At 49.1% G+C, this 16,984-nt stretch overlaps 1 protein-coding gene across 9 annotated transcripts; it reads left to right on the forward strand.

Annotated features, from left to right (window-relative positions):
- Positions 1–59: 59 nt before the first annotated feature.
- Positions 60–16,984, forward strand: LOC112914847 (ribonuclease 4). 9 transcript variants are annotated; one of them, XR_011994859.1, is made up of 4 exons: positions 181–308; positions 706–796; positions 3,966–6,385; positions 11,783–11,920. XR_011994859.1 is itself a non-coding variant. In XM_072724297.1 (3 exons), exon 3 carries the CDS (start codon positions 15,767–15,769, stop codon positions 16,208–16,210), a length of 444 nt encoding a protein of 147 aa, XP_072580398.1. In that variant the 5' UTR covers positions 196–308; positions 11,783–12,038; positions 15,750–15,766; the 3' UTR covers positions 16,211–16,984. The 9 variants fall into 9 exon arrangements, 5 of the variants coding, with proteins under 5 accessions (XP_025847872.1, XP_072580398.1, XP_025847871.1 ...); XR_011994856.1 differs by lacking the exon at positions 706–796 and adding an exon at positions 3,336–3,550 and having other exon boundaries at positions 187–308; XR_011994857.1 differs by lacking the exons at positions 181–308; positions 706–796 and adding exons at positions 804–1,376; positions 3,336–3,550.

A 16,984-nucleotide genomic window follows, 5' to 3' on the forward strand; every position in this document is an offset into this window, starting at 1 on the left:
CTCGTCCCCCCGGCCGCCCCGCCTGCGCCTCGGTCTGCGGCCCGCCCCGCCCGGCCCGCGGCGCCCACCCCGGAGGCAGGTCCGGGCGGGAGGGCTCCCGGGGAGGAACAGGGCGCCGCCCTCCTCGCCCCGCCGCACCCGGCCCTTCGTGTACACGCACGCCCGCGACGCCACCCAGCGCCCAAAGCAAGATTTCAGGGGAGGTCTTTGCGTCTCTGGCAGCTCCTAGCGTCACGCGAGGGGGATACGCCGCTGGGGAAAAGTTTCCCCTGTCCTGCGCGTCTCTGCAGCCTTGCACCCGGGCCCAGGTGGGTCTACATGCTGCTCTCCCCCTCCTCCCCATTCCCCCCCTCCCCTTCCCCTTCTCCCCTCTCCTCCCCCTCCTCCTCCTCTCCTCCTCTCCCCCTTCTCCCCCTCCTCCTCCTCTCTCCCTCCCCTTCCTCTCCCCTCCTCCCCCTCCTCCCCTTAACCCTTCTCCCCATCCTCCTCCTCCTGCCTCCCCCTCCTCCCCCTCTCCCCTTTTTCCCCCTCCTCCTCCTCTCCCCCTTCTCTCCCCCTTCTCCCCCTCCTCCTCTCTCCCTCCCCTTCCTCTCCCCCTCCTCCCCTTCACCCTCCTCCCCATCCTCCTCCTCCCCCTCCCCCTCCTCTTCCCCTCCCCCTCCTCCCTCCCTCCTCCTCGTCAGTGGTTCTACCCCCAGCGTTTAGGCCTGAGGAGCCTCTTAGCAGAAGCGATGTGGGGCCCCTCGGGCAGGCATCTGCGGAACCGGGTTGGAGCCCAGAGGAACCAGGAATGCAGGTAAAGGCCTCGCTCTCCTTTGAGTTGCCAAGGCTGCACCCCAGCCCTGACACCTCGTTCCCTGGCAAAGGCCGAGAAGGCCGTGGGAGGCCTGGATTCTTCACTTGGTGCCCAGGATGATCGCCAGATTCATGAGCAGGCCTTGTCTGGCCTTTGCCAGCATAACTGACATTTGGGGCTTGCATTTTTGTTTTCTGGTTCCTCACTTCTCTCCCCTCACCCTTAGCCCCCCCCTTCAGCCTGTGTCCCGAAATTCTGGGAGACACGCAAAGCCTCTTAAGTTTTCTTGGGAGAATGTTGGGATCCTTGGCCTTCTTGCACTGAGACCGCAGGTCCTATGGTGACACCTGGTAGCACTTAGGCAAAACAGAGCATCTTTATTTAGGAAGGGCCCTACAGATGGTTTCAGCATCACCCTGGAGACCAAGGAAATCTCAAATGGGGCAAGCCCCTCCCTCTGTGTCATTAAGAACCCTATGAGCAAGTCATAAATGAAATCACTAGAAGCCCAAGTGACACAATGATCTGAACAGCACTGGCCAACTTCCCAGAAGCAGCCTCAAGAGGTTCAAAGGACTAGGTAACTACACAGTGAACTAACCAGTTGCTGCAGACGGAGAGTTTTCTTACATACCTTTTATTTTAAGCAACTCTTTTTACAGATAAGGGGAGAGTAAAATATTTGTTGAATTCATGGAAATATTCGATAGGTTTCCCTTAAACGGCAACTTCAGTGGCACCTGTTAAATGATCTTTAATTTTCTAGAAATTGCTAGCGTGGAATATGAAAGCTGTGTGGTACATTGGGAAGCTTCTAGTCCCTGGAACACCAGATGTTCCCTGGGCAGTGCATGTTTTCTTTCTCTGTTCCTCAGTTTCCTTATCTGTAAAATGAGGGCTTGATAGATAGTCCTTCAGGTCTCCCTTTTTCCTTTTTTAAGGTTTTATTTATTTACTCATGAGAGACACAGAGAGAGGCAGAGACATAGGCAGAGGGAGAAGCAGGCTCCCTGCAGGGAGCCCCAAGTAGGACTCGATCCCAGGACCCTGGGGTCATGCCCTGGGCCGAAGGCAGACAGCTCAATCACTGAGCCCCCTGGGTGCCCCTCCCTGTTTCTTATTCTATGACTTCAGGGGGGTGGTAGGGTGTTAGTAAGATGGCACTTATATAAAAGAAGGTGCTCTAGTAACGTGGACAAGAGCTATAGTTTGGGAGAAAGGATGGGGAAAACCATTCTATGAAGAGAAGAGTGGCTCTGGCTCTTGTTGAAAGAGCCGATGTCAGGTTATAAGTAGGCAAAGGTAAGAGATTTGTCAAGTTATGTTTGGAAGCATTTGCCCGTGTGATTCAGAAATTAAAGTAGATGGCTAAGAAAATAGGCCAAAGCAGGCCAGTGAAACCCCTCATTAGGAGTTTTCATTTAATCCATATTTGAGCAAAGAGTGATCTGTGTTAACAGTTATTCTCAGAAGAATACCTTGTGATATCTGGGAAGGAGAATGGGCACAAGGCCCAGAGTTTGTCGAAAAGTAAATGTGTCAGTTTTGTCTTTGTTTGAAGATACACAGGCATGTCAACAAGACTTTGGCCCCGTCTCCCTCAGTCATAGTGTCCTCCATTCCTGGAGACGAGAGCCTTCTTTTCTTTGAAACTTCACCCTTTTTTAAACCATTGTTTCTGTTAGTAAATAAGCTTCTTCCTTATAAACCTAAAAGAACGTTGGAGTTAGACCAAATTTAGAGATTAGTCACTTCTCTCCATCACCTAATTTTATAATTAGTCTTAAGAACAGATAAAAAAAAAAAAACAGAATTAAACGTATATACTCTGTATAAAGGGTATAGGACACCAGCACCTGGGTCCTTAGGAGAACGTTGGCCTTCCTGTGTCTATGTGCAAGGAAACTACTAGTGTGAAGAAGAAACACAGGACAAATTTCAGGGAAAGGAGAATTACTTTCAAGTTCAAGGTGTCAGAACATTTAAAAAAAAAAATTATGATTGGGGGACGCCTGGGTGGCTCAGCAGTTGAGCATCTGCCTTCAGCCCAGGGCATGATCCTGGGGTCCCGGGATCGAGTCCTGCTTCAGGCTCCCTGCAGGGCGCCTGCTTCTCCCTCTGCCTGTGTCTCTGCCTCTCTCTCTGGGTCCTCCATGAATAAATAAATAAAATCTTAAAAATAAAAAAAATTAAAAATTTTATGATTGGGTTTTTTCTTTTAAGACTTTATTTATTTATTCATTCATGAGAGACAGAGAGACACACGCAGAGGGAGAAACAGGCTCCACCACAGGGAGCCTGATGCAGGACTCAATCCCGGGTCTCCAGGTCACACCCTGGGCCGAAGGTGGCCCTAAACCTCTGAGCCACCCGGGCTGCCCCCCACCCCCCATTAATTTTCAGTTGGTACCACTCAAGCGGTTTGCCCACCAACGGCAGGTCAGCTGGGGTGCTCTGTTGGGGGGTGGAGGCCCCTCAGGGAGCCCGCCTCGTTGGTTCTCTCTGTGCCTGAAGGACTTTGAACTTTGTTCTTTGACAGAACTTGTGTGGGCAGAGGCACCTCTGCCTTCCCTTCCAGAGGCTTCAGTGACCCCGAGCAGCGGGCACCGAGGGGGAGGCAGATGCGGGATGCGGGACGCGGGCGGGAGGTCTGGGAAGCGAAGCCCAGGCAGGACTGTGGCTGCCGCAGCTGAAAGGCGGCGCTCGGTGCAGCCCAGGCCCCCTCATCTCGGCCTCCAACCCTCACCGTCCCAGGTACCGAAACTGTTCTTCAGGCAGGCTCTAAAGCACGGGCCACGGGCGCGAGCGGCTGGGAGCCACCGAGGGCTTAACCCCCGAGGGGTTTTTGCACTGGGAGGGGGACCAATGCCTAAGAAATCGAGGTCAGGATTTAGCAGTAAGGCTGGAAGTAGAGCTCTCCCCAGCCCTGGAAGCCTTCCCGCCCCGCCCGGGAATCAGGCTTCGCCTTGTTTGGTAACTGCTGCCCAACCCAGTTGGGTCTCTAGTCTTGAGAGAAGGCGGGAGAGTCTGTGTGGCTGGGATCGCCACTGTGAGATCAGTTGGTACATTTCTAGAAGCCCCAAGGGATCCCAAGGCCTTGGGGCCAGGAGCCACTCGCTCTCCTAGACACTAAGAATGTGAAGATGACTTGCACAATTATTCTTCTAAGGGTTCCACCTAATGGAGAGACAAGAAGATGAATTAGTCGTCGGAACGCGCCGACCGATGGCTTGTGTGCCCACCTACAGTAGGCCAGCTCCACGCGCGCCTTGTAGGAACTCCAGAGCAGCGCACGGTCTGCTCCGAGCTTTCCCCAAGTTCCCGGGGTGTACACGTGTCTGCAGGCTGGCCCCTTTAACCCAGACGATGGGGCTGCCTTTGACTTCTGTCTTGCTCCACCTCCTGGGTGAGGTCCATCCCGGCCTTACAGAGCGGCCCATGCTGCTGGAAATGTCTAAAGATGCCAACACACTGGGCGCCTGGATGGCTCTGTCATTGTCTGCCTTCGGCTCTGGTCATGATCTCAGGATCTCATGGACGGGGCCTCCGCATCCATCGGGCTCCCTGCTCAGCGGGGAGCCTGCTTCTCCCTCTAGCCAACTCCCTACTCCCCTCCGTCCATGCTCTATCCCAAATAAATAAAATCTTAAAAAAGAAAAAAAATGCCAACATGCAGCATCAGCTTCCTTTTCAATAGAACAAATGGTCTGACCTGTTGCTCTAGCTCTTGTCCAGACTTGCCTCAAATCTGTCCCAACAGGATCCCCTCAGTGGGGAAGGGACTTTCCGTCCTGCCCCACCCCATACCACCTCCAGTCAACCATGGCATGCATTTCTTTACACTGACTGGCTGTGTGGTTTCTGAATCTTAGAGAAATTTAATGAAACAACCTTGATTTTTATGAAAGTTTTTATTGCCTTTGCTTTAGGCCCCAGGAGGCCAGGCGCTTGCCAACCCTGCTGTCGTCCTTGCCCAACATGGCCCTAGCATCTTCCTCCCTCCTCTCATCATGTCCTTCTGTTTGGTGAACCCTTTCCCAGGGCATCACAGACTCTTACACAAACAGACTTCACTCTGGCTGACTCCCCAGCTTTATACACACACTGTGACACAGCCGAAGTCTAGAGCCCGTGCAGCTGCTCCATGCTTGCTTTAGCACGGTGTGCACCACGTACAGAGAATTCCCAAAGGAAGCACTTCTCCTGGGATGCGGTGGGATCGAGGAGGGCCTGTCAGGACTCAGAGGAGGTGTTGGTCATGCCGAACCTGTAAGGATGAGTAGGTCCTCTCCCTGAGGATGAGAGGTTTGCACTCTGCCCCATTCCTCTGCTGTTTGATCTGGGAGTTTCTTTCATAAGAAAACCTGACTCACATAACATCTACCTCACATAGTCCTGGTGACTGAAATATAATCATGTATGTGAGAGAGTCATAAAACGAAAGGCAAAAACAACAACAACAAAAACGAAAGGCAAAGACTATAATTATTATGATCATAATTAGGCTGATGATTTCAAGGACAGTTATTTTATTGGCAGGAAGCCTATCTTTATTGACACTTTATCAAAGATAGGCAGACTGAAAACTGTAGATGGATGACAACAGCGGGTTGAGGATTTTTTAAAAACAGCACTGTTGGAGATTCAGCACCAGCCGAGGTGGTTGCTGGGGGTCTGTGACACAGTTGGCATCCTGCTGCTGCCTGATACTTGAAACTACAGAATCTTTAGAAAGTGATCTCAGTAACCTTTGACCCCATTGGCTTCTTTCTACTCAAGTGACAAACCCACATTGTGAGTAGAGGCAATATGGCTGTTGCACTGATGGTGGAGATGGTCAGTTTTACAAGGGACAGAAGGTTGAGTGCTGGGGTTAATCTCTTGTGAACAGGTAAGGATGAAAGGAGAAGCCCCGGAAATAGGGCAAGGAAACTTCTGAGGGTTGGTGGCTGGAAGGTTGAGGTCGAGGGTAGGGTACTAACAGCTCTCCCATAACCTTCTCTAGGAGTGCTGTCCTCTTTCTGTGAAATCTTTGAAAGAGCCTACTTAGCATCTTTTCATGACGCCAAATTATGTGGGTAGAACAAAGGGCCATGGGGCAGCGTCCCACTGAGAGGCCGTTTCTTACTCCACAGGCTTCCTCCAAGATGGCTCTTGGAGATGGCCCATTCGATCAGAAACACCCTATGGATCCAGACCACAGCATGTCGTGTCACGGGCAAGAGTGAGAAACACAGACATCAGAAAAAGGCACATGAGGGACAAAAGGCCATGTTTTTCGAACTTAAGCCTCACAGAACAAATCTCTGATTCATGTGGGTTAATGTTCGACTCAATCATGCCCAGGGAAGAGGTGAATGACTCTCCTTGCTTGTCCAAGAGCAGTGCCCTTGGTTTTAATGTCTCTGCCAGCATGAGGGATCTTTAGATCTAGTCTTCCCTCCCCGTTCCTGCGATCACTATATAATCAGAACCGAGAGGTGCCTCCAGCTTCACACAGCTGGAACCCATCGCCAAGGAACAAACAGCTGGAACTCATCTTCCGTTGGAGGGAAACTTCCAGACTTTTTGTAAGACTCTTCCTCCCGGGTAATCCATTTTTCTATTTGTTTACATGTATACTATTTCTAGACATCCGTCCATTTTAATGAAACCATTTTTTCCCTTTTAAAAACTCTTGGCCCAAGTTCATGAATGAAGAAGGAAATGAATTAGACTTTAAAGTTTAAAATGCAAACATATCTTCTGGGACGGCCTTAATGTGGATAAAGGGAAATTAGTAAGACTGGGAGCTAGTGGTGTGATTGGGGTGGGGGTGTCCCTAAATTGTGATCAAGTGCCCAAAGATCTAGGAAAAGCATCTGCTGAAGGGCATCTGGAACCCCACCCCCACCCCCAACATTATTTAAGGCTTACAAGACCCAGAGAGTGTACTTCAGCTCTGTTTTCTTGTAAACTTTCCTGCAAATTTCTTGCCTAAGAAAGTATTGGATGCTCTTTGAAAGCACAATGGAACAACATATGCCAAGATTAAAAAAAAAAAAAAGTATACTGGCAGGTTGAAGAGAAGGAAAAAGGGAAGGAGATAGAGAGAGGTATACGCTTTGGGAGTTTTGCTTCCACCTTGGAGAACTCGCCCTAGGACACACAGAAGTGTGAGTCTGTATTTATGGAAGCCGGAGCCATAGTTTTAATTGTAAACTATCACGTTAACTCTCTGGTGCATAAAGTTCGATGGATACCTTGAATACAAAACATTGCCTGTGGGGAGAGAAAGAGTATATTAATTTTTGTGAAGACCAAGAGATTGGTTTGAGACAGAAGGTGAAGTTAGTCTAAAAAACAAATTATGGGACAAATTCCCCTGACAAAAATCTGACAGTTACAGGCTCAGGGATCAAAGGGTACACGTGAATGAGTTTGACCAACATCTGGGAGGCTCTACACACTTGGCCTAGGCAGATTCACTTCTGCACCCCATATAATCTCTTACTTGTCTTCTCCCGATTCCATTTTACCTCTCTTTTTGGGAAATTTAGTATGGAATTTATAAGTGAAGAAGTTATGGGTGGGAGAACAGCTGTTGATACTGGTGGCCCTAGTGTATACTTGCTGGAATTTGGTTTCTAGATGCCTTGGGGTTTAAGATTCCAATTAGCCTGGGCAAACCTTGGCTGAGTTGTTGCAGAATGAATGTGCAAGTCCTGCAAACAAAGCTATTCCTTAACCTCTAAGACTGAGCCAGGAAGGCCTTCAAATCCCCACAAGCAAATGCTTTCTTAGGATGTGAAGTGCCTATGTTGTGTCAGTCCAGTGCCTTAACTAGAGATGGCCTGTGGGCTTAGCTTACCTGCTGAGCCTTAAGGAGATGATGCATCTCAGTCCATCTATTGGGTATTTCTTCTGGCTGGTGCCTCTGTCAGCAACTAAACTTATGCACAAACCTGTCTCTGCAATTCCATTCTTTTTTTTTTTTTCTTTAAGTTCTTATTTATTTATTCATGAGAGACCTAGAGAGAGAGGCAGAGACACAGGCAGAGGGAGAAGCAGGCTCCATGCAGGGAGCCTGATGTGGGACTCAAACCCAGGACTCCAGGATCACGCCCTGGGCCAAAGGTGGACACTCAACCGCTGAGCCACCCAGGTGTCCCTCTGCAATTCCATTCTTGGGGAAGAAGAGGAGAGGAAAAGAAAAGGCTCTTTTATGCTTTAATGTGAACTGTGGTCAGGCCTTTACAGTTAGCGACTCTCTCTTTTTATAGATGGACAACTTTAGGCCTGGAGAGGAAAATGAAGTCAATCATTAAAAACATAACTATTGAGGTCTACCATGAGGCAGGCACTGTGACTCCGGGTGATCAATACAGGCTCTGCCCTCCTACAGATCACACATGGTTAGGGAACACCGACAAATAAACAGGTCCTTGTTTGCCCAAGATCACACAGATAATGGCTTGGAAATGGCACCCGTGAAACCTGACAACAGGTAAATCTTTATTTGACGAGATCCTTGTGGACAGATCAGCTTTGTGACTTTTGCTCTGCCGCTTAGATCTAGTAAAGTGTCCTTGAACTTAATATCTAAAGCACAGGGTGTTTGGACAGAGACCCTAAGCAGGCCTCTGAGCAGCAGTATCCCCACTGCCTGTGTACACCTGTGGTCCCAGGAAGACCCCCTCTCTTCCACGGGCCAATGTTGGGAACATTCCTATCCACCACTGCCACCTGATGACTCTTTTGGGTACTATCAGCCCTGGTTCTACTCGCTGATTTTTTTTTTTTTTTTTTTGACTCTGGCATTCTGACCTCTGGCAGAGGTGTTGACCGTGCCACCTGTGAGGCCCCTTCTCACTTGAGATCCTGTGATCCTACAATTATCTTTGACACTAGAAGGCAATATTTGTCCATTGTTGAGCGAGAAACTTAGTTGATTACAATGAAACATTGATGAGGTCTTCCGGAAAAACTACAAGGAGTAAACACACCCAGGAGACCGAAAAGCACAATATAGATGTGAAGAGCTTGGCAGCCATGAAGGAATACTCGTCATTCTTTTAGAGGTGGCTCTCCCCTCTGCAGTTATGTGACACTTTTTTTTTGCTAAACTCCTGAGAAAGCAATTTCACTGATTTTATTACAAATGATACTATAAGTGCTTAATGGAAACCTTTCCAGCTGCTATTTGTACCAGTATCGTGGAAGAGTCAAAAGGTGTCTTAGTGTCTGCCTGGCCTTCTTCTGCACCGTACCAAATTTGTTCGTAGTTATTATGAAACACAGGCAAGGTGGATCAATGCCAAATGTTGATGAGAAAGAGAGCTCACTTTGCTTACTCGGTCACATGTAACCGGCAAAACCACAGATTTCCTTGTTTTTCTAGATTCAGGGTCATACTCCCGGGCTGTTTGGCAACACTACAGGCTTAGTGCTAGGGCCTACGGCCTCTGTGACGGCTACGAAAATATTTGATAGGAAAATAATGTGCATGACTTACACAGAAGAGAGCATAAAATAAAAATTAATCCTCTCGTGTCTATGAAAATATCATTTATTTTTGAATGTAGCATCCATAGGAATTATATTACACTTAAGAATCGTTTGAAGGTCAGATTTTTCTCCCCTTGCAAGAATTTCTCAGTATGCGTGATGCCAAAAGAACCCTAACCAGTCATAAATTAAATGAATTACCCTCAAACAACTTGCAAAGCAAAACTATAAAAAAAAAAATCAGTTCTTTTCTGAGAGGGAGAGTGATGGGCAGGGCCAGAGGGAGAGGAAGAGAATCTTAAGCAGACGTGGAGCCGAGGAGACATGGGGGCTCAATCATGACCTAAGCCAAAATCAAGAGTCCCACGCTTAATTGACTGAGCCACCCACGTGCCCCATAAAATCAGTTTCGGATTTACAGTGAAATCCATTGTCTTTGTTGGATGTGGGTGTAATCACATGTATTTGATATAATGTGTAGGATTATGGTGATTTTTTTAATCATTTCCAGTTTTAGCATACATGCTGCCAAAGTGAGCATGGACTATGGTGGTTTTAAAGGCCCTGGATAGTCTTTAAAATTTTGTCCAAAGAACTAAAAGGTCTAATCAGAAACTATCTGCTGCAAACACCAAACTTTCAAGTCTCAAATCTTCAAATTTTATAAGAGATGAAATCTTAAAAGCTCATCAAAAAATCTCTTCTCGGTTTTGTTATGATCGATACTTATTTAATTCTGTTTTCAAATTATCTATCACTGAGTTAAAGTCATGCTCCAGGAAGAAGTACCGTGTTTCCTCGGTGGGCGTGTCTGTGTATGTGACACACCACCCCTGGGTTGTGTGGGATCTAGAGTTTGAGATCACAGCTCTGAGCGATAATAGTGGCATTCCTCTTTCTTCTTCTTTGGAGAAAGAGTTGAGAAAGCATCGCAGCAACTTGTAAAGCCTTTGACGTGATGAAAAGGCCTAAGGAGGGGAGCCAGGCGGGCTCAGAGAGTAGAGCAGGTGGTTCTTGATCTCAGGGTTGTGGGTTTGAGTCCCATGTGCGGCATACAGCTGACTTAAAAAAAAAAATCAAAGGTGTTGTTTTGGGGTTTGTTTTTGGTTTTACTCCATGGTAACATAACTTGCCTGTGGTGTAAAGTCTATGTCCACACACGGGGGAAAATTAGGAAATATTCTTTGAGAATAATCCAAAGAGTTCCCAATGCAAGCAGCACCTAGAATAAGCTTTTCTTCTGCACCTAGAATAAGCTTTTCTTCGTCTTCCAGTCCTCCAAGGGAGTTGACCCAGACCCACCTCCAAGCATTACATGGGTTCCTCCGCGTTCCTCCCTGTTCTTTCTAAATAGTTCCTCATAATTCCGCCCTTGGCTATAAAACAACCTGCTTCTTGGGGGAATGAGGTGTGCCTCCCTTCACCTGAGGATAAAACTGCTCTCAACTGCTCTCCTCATAGCCAGCAGGGGTCCTCTGATTGGCCCTTCCCTGGGCCCAGGGTTCCCTAAAAGTCCCCTCATCCTTTTAAGGAAGATTTTATTCATTTATTCAAGAGAGAACAAAGCAGGGGAGTGAGGCGGAGGGAGAAGCAGGCTCTGGGCTGAGTGGGAAGCCCGATGTGGGGCTCCATCCCGGACCCTGAGACCAAGACCTGAACTGAAGGCAGACACACTTAACCGAATTAAAAAAAAAAAAAATACGGAGCACTCCTAAAGGATAGGAAAGAATGATTGGGGCAGGAAGTTTTGTTCAGGAAACTTTAGTTTTTATTTCTTCTTTAAAGATTTTATTTGTTTATTCATGAGAGACCCAGAGAGAGGCAGAGACCCAGGCAGAGGGAGATGCAGGCTCCCCGTGGGGAGCCCAGTGCGGTACTCGATCCCGGGACCCTGGGGTCACGCCCTGGGCCTCCCAGGACCCCAGGATCACAGCCTGAGCCAGAGGCAGACGCTCATCCACTGAGCCGCCCAGGTGCCCCCGTTCAGGAAACTGTTAAATAGACCTTCCAAAGGAATGGATTGACAAAAAGTTTGAGATTAATGAGGAAGGTATAAGAAAAGATGTGACTAGGGACCGAAGATACCTGATTGTCATGGAGAGGAAAGTCCGCAGCCTCTCAGCCTGACTCGCTGGCTGTTCTGGGCCCCACGGCGCCACCTTTGCCCTTGGCAGGAGCCTGTGTCAGTAGGTGGTGATGGGCCTGGGCCCCTGCTGGTCTTCTTGCTGCTGGGGCGGCTGTGACCCCGGGGAGCCAGGCCCAGGAGGACTCCAGGTACTGACACGTCCTGCCCGGGCACCATGGTGCCAAGCCGCGGGCCGGGATGACAGGTAGCGTGAGAGCAGCGGGCGAGTTGAGGCCGGCCGCACCTGCTGGGACACCCCGCAAGGACACCAACACCTTTATTCACGGCAACAGGGCCGGCATCAGGGCCGCATGCGGAAATAAGAATGGGACCTTTACGGACAAGCTTTAAGACTGAGCAAGTCTCCCTTCCAGGTCACAACTTGCAGGCACGTAGGCGGGTCCCCCGGCCCCCAGCGGGCACAGAGCAACCCGGGCTCCGGCACGTCGTCGTCCGAGTCCCTTCTGCAGCGCAGCCAGAGGCCCCAGCGGCTCTGCTCTCCTTCCCGGCTCCCTCCAGGCCCTGGCGTGGGGCCGCGACATGCACAGCTGGGCCCAGAGCATGAGCAACCTGCTTCGCCCGTTTTCCATCTTACAAGATGTTTAAGAAATAAAAATGTCTCTGAAATCGGTAAGAACCAAAGTCTTCTTGCTGATTATTGGCCCATGTTACCCCGTTTCCTTTACTCAGCAACTCCTTGCGAGGACCTGGGAGGGTGGAAGTGTCCTGTCCCTTATCAGTCGGCAGGGAGGGGACGTTAGCTTTCTGTAAAGGTAAGGCGGTGAAGTGCACCTTACAGAGAGGACTGGGAAAATCGAGGGCTTCTGGCAACTAGGAATTTTCAGAAGGGGCAAATAACAAGCCAGTGTTACGTTTACAAGTGTCAGACCTTGAGGAGAACAGTCCAGGACTAAACACCAGCACGTGCACCCCACTTTCTCCTTTCACACACGTGCACACGTGCCCCTGCACGGATACCAAAGCGTAGCCACCCCTCGCCTTAAGGAGGAGGCACTTTCCACATGTTGCTTTGAACGGAACATACCTAGATATCCTCATGGCTATTTTATTATGTGTTTATTTATTCATTATTACATTACTTTTCTCCTTAACCTCTTCCATTATTGACTATCTGGCAACTATGAGGTCTAGGGAAGCCGTAGAAGATTATCCCTTCTTCTTTATCTAGCTTTGGTCTTCAAGTAAACATACACTTAGGTTAATGATACTCTGTAAAATATACTAATCGATCCACAGGTTAAATGATTAACTTCCTGTTAACCTAATTTCTATCAACTGGTGCCTCAGTATTTTATTTGGAAAGCAGTTAATGAATTACAGTCAAAAGTTACAGTTTCGCTATCTTGTGAATATTTAACTTTTGTTGTCACAGTATTGCCAACAGTGGCCTCCCCTACTGCCCTGAAATGGGCCCCAAACCTAGTTGCTCGATACTCGGGTTATAGACCAATGTCTCGGTGCCACCTGCGGGAGCCCAGCCTCACTGAAAAGATTCAGATTTTGGGAACAAGTGATGGAGAAGTAGGTTACCGGCATACACTCATCCCATGAATCTGTCTACTTTATTTCAAAACTGAAGACACTGTAGTTAGGGAGAGTTTTTCCAAACCTCTCTTATTCAAAGATTTACCTTATTATAAAATCTCAAAAAACTCTTTCAGGAGTAAGAAAATTCCAGGTTTTGGTAGAATATTTTGGACCCTTTCTCAGGTTCTCCAACCAGTACTGTCTCCCTGATATGGGGCAAAGTGACTTCCATACAGATCAGTGCCCCCCTCAAGCTCTTGATAGAGAAGGTCAAAGGCATGGGCCATTCACACCATATTTGTGAAAACTGATGTCTTCTCCAAAAATCTGCTTAGTGCGTTACCATGGCACACTCTGCTCTATGTTGGGGCAAATGACTGTTTCCTGGGAGACGGCAAGGCTGGGGGATACGGTGCTTCCCGTCCTGCTAGCAGCTGTGGAGCCAGTCCTAGGTCTCTTTGCTCCGGTCTCTAGTTCTCTCACGGTCAAAAGCTGTTTAGTATGAAATACCAAGTCACAGGCAGGTCATTTTCCTTCGTGTGAATCACTTGAGGAATTAAAATGCTGGCCGGCTGTACTTTATGGACTTTGCAAGGAAAAGTGAAGAAAAGCCTCAAAAGTGTCAAGTCCTTCAAGGCATGGTGGCATTCAAGGAAGAAAATTCCATGCAATGTTGAGAGGACACATTTCTCTTAGAGACACAGCAGAAAATTCTAGTAGGTGAGATATTTCAGCTTAAGAAGAGCCTTGTAGTTCCTTGGGAATAGAAATACTCTAAAAAATAAAGGGGAGAGGATCCAAAATATATACAATTTGCTGCAGTCATTCATTATTTTTTATCAGATTGAAGGAAGCAGAGGAAACCAAGAAGAATGGAAATTGTGAAAAGATCACTGCCAACACTTACTAAACACTTATCATGGGCTAGGCATTGTGATAAGCACTTTACATGGATTTCATCACTTATTCTTTTTTTTTTCATCACTTATTCTTTATAACATCTGTAAGAGGCAGGGATTATGATGATGCTTGTTTTATTTTTGAGAAAATATTCTGGGAGGTTAAGTAATATCCCCAAGGTCATACAGTTAATGTAGCAAAGCTAGGTGTTTGGGGTCACAGTATCAGAATTAGTTCTCGGGATGCCCAGGTGGCTCAGTGGTTTAGCGTCTGCCTTCAGCTCAGGGCATGACCCCGGGGTCCCGGGATCGAGTCCCGCGTCGGGCTCCCTGCATGGAGCCTGCTTCTCCCTCTGCCTGTGTCTCTGCCTCTGTGTGTGTGTGTGTGTGTGTGTGTGTGTGTGTGTGTGTGTGTCTCATGAATAAATAAATAAAATCTTAAAAAAAAAACTAGTTCTTATTGAGAGTCAACCTGGTGCAGCAGCAAAAGCCTTTGGGGCAAGCTCTGACCACAAAGAATGTGTTGCAATGATTTGGGGTCATTCGGTTTTCTGCTATGCCTGGCTGTACCCATTAATGTTTGCACTGGACTTCTGCTTGCAAATATTTTGCCGTGTCTTGTTAAATTTGGTTGGTGTGGCCGACGCCGTGGGTTTGCTCTTGCGTGAGTGAAGTCTTCTCTGTAGCCAGTTATCTTGCTGAACTCTATGCTCGGTCGTAAAGGAGCAGGAGGGGAGAAAGTCAACTGCTCTGTGCAAGAGGAGAGGCCAGGCTTGGACTTGGGGAAGACGACCCAAAGCACAGCGCTGCAGTGAAGCCATTACCAGGGTGCCAGCTGTGCCCTCGAGTGCTGGCTGAGGAGCAGAGCGCCTTGGCTCGCTGCCCCTTGGCTTCCCCTCTTCCTGGCCCCATTGCACCCATCAGTGATGCCCCACAAGGGGCCTAGAGCTTCCAGCTTTCTGGGCTCCGCCGGAGGGCGGCTGTGGGCACAGGAGGGGGCATGGAGCAGGGTCCATGGGCAAGCAGACGGTTCTGCCTCATCCTGGCGGTGGCCCTCACCAAAGTGCGGGTGCAGGCGGTGCCTCAGTCAGGCGCCAGGAGGCGGCACCCTGGAGGGACGGTGGCGTGGCTGCAGCTGTCCGGGGAGCTCGGTGGAGGCTCGGCGGCCCTGCGCGGCAGGACTGGGCCTGCCTGCCTCCGGGAGCTGCCCCGGCCACTCTGGGTTGCTCGCTCCCTGTTGGATGGGCGACGATTTCTCCCGCCCTGTGACAGGCCTGGTCCCAGCCAGGGCCCCGCGGGTCAAGGTCGCACTTCCTGCCAGTCCCAGTCCGACAGCCCGAGGCAGCACCAGCCCTGATCCAGTCCCGCTGCTAGGGGCCGCCTGGAGGGCTCCGTGGTTGAGGGTCTGCCTTTGGTTCCGGGAAGGATCCCGGGATCGAGTCCCATATCGGGCTTCTTGCAGGGAGCCTGCATCTCCCTCCGCCTCTCTCTGTCTGTCACGAATGTAAAATCTTTAAATAAAAGAATTCTGTTGCTAGCGAGAAGCAAGTGAGCATAGACGTGGTTCATATCTTGAATATTTAGGAAGCGGGATGGGCGAGTCAGGATGGTGGCGAGAGTACAGATTTTAGAGCTGGGGGCCTGGGGTCCTTTCTTCAGTTAGTCAGAGCTCTGAAGTCTCTAGTGTGGTGCTTTCGTTGCTGCTGCTCCGGAGGCTTCTGTTTGTTTGCGTGCTTGACTCTGTAAAACAAATGTTTGTTCCCACCATCAAGAGGGGTCAACACAAAGGTCTTGTAAGCAGAGAGGGGACCGAGGCCAGTCGGCCGCTCTCAGCACCCCTCCCCTGTTCCCGGGTTTCACCTTGCTTTCTCCCGCCTCTTGGGTGTCCATGTAGGCATCTCCGAGCTAGTGATGGCCCCGCCGAGGACCCGCGCTCTGCTCCTGCTCTTGCTGCTGACCCTGCTGGGACTGGGGCTGGTGCAGCCCGCCGACGGCCAGGACCGCATGTATCAGCGATTCCTGCGGCAGCACGTGGACCCCGAGGGGAAGGGTGGCAACGACACCTACTGCAATGTCATGATGCAAAGGCGGAAGATGACCACGCGCCAGTGCAAGCGCTTCAACACCTTCGTCCATGAAGACATCTGGAACATTCGTAGTATCTGTAGCACCGCCAACATCCAGTGCAAGAACGGCAAGATGAACTGCCATGAGGGCGTAGTGAAGGTCACGGACTGCAGGGAGACGGGCAGCTCCCGGGCCCCCAACTGCAGGTATCGGGCATCGGCGAGCACTCGGCATGTGGTCATTGCCTGCGAGGGGGACCCGGAGCTCCCTGTGCACTTTGACAGATAGACGCCGTGGCCTTTAGCCTACGTCTTGAATAGTAGCGAAGAGCTCACGGGAGCTGCCCCAAGCTCCGTCTCCTGTGCTTCTTACTTTTTTTCTCTTTATAATCCATTGAGTTAAGTACAATTGTATCAAAGAGAAATGCAGACATAAACTTGTAATGACTCTGGGCTTTTCTGTACTCAACTTTTTTGATTTCTTTTATAATACTGATCAGTCTAGCTCTCAGAGCCTGTCCTCTGGAATTCAGTCATTATATGGATTTAAACAGCATTTCAAAGTGCTTTCATCTAAATCATCTCCTTTTAATGGCCCCGCACTTGGGGGATGCTGTTGATGCTGTTGTATGTAGGAGCCCAAAGTTCAGGGATTTGTGGAAGACCGTGAAATCAGCGGAAAAGCTGAGACAGAAATCCAGTTGAACTGGCTACTAATCCAGGGCTTTTTCCACTTCACCACAGGGAGCATTTTGAAAGCAATTGCTTTTTGTTATTCCCAAAAGTCAGCTGTTGGGAGAAGCATTAGAAATTTGGAAATGCAGGCTGGCAAAATGAGAGCTCTATCTGCATAATCGGGCTCCTTGTTGTGCTGGGGTCTGACAAGACCGAGAAATGATACAAGAGATTTCCTTTCTTTCTTTCTTTCTTTCTTTCCCGTCTTTTAAATCACTCTTGCAAGTCAGAATATTAAGAATGTGCTAGATCATTTAAGACTCACTCATTCCTCCTGATTGAAACATCTTTCATGTTTTCCTTGTAATAAAGGACTTAGAGTACGTTA

This window comes from Vulpes vulpes, chromosome 10 (assembly GCF_048418805.1).
Source record: "Vulpes vulpes isolate BD-2025 chromosome 10, VulVul3, whole genome shotgun sequence".
Lineage (NCBI taxonomy): Eukaryota > Metazoa > Chordata > Mammalia > Carnivora > Canidae > Vulpes > Vulpes vulpes.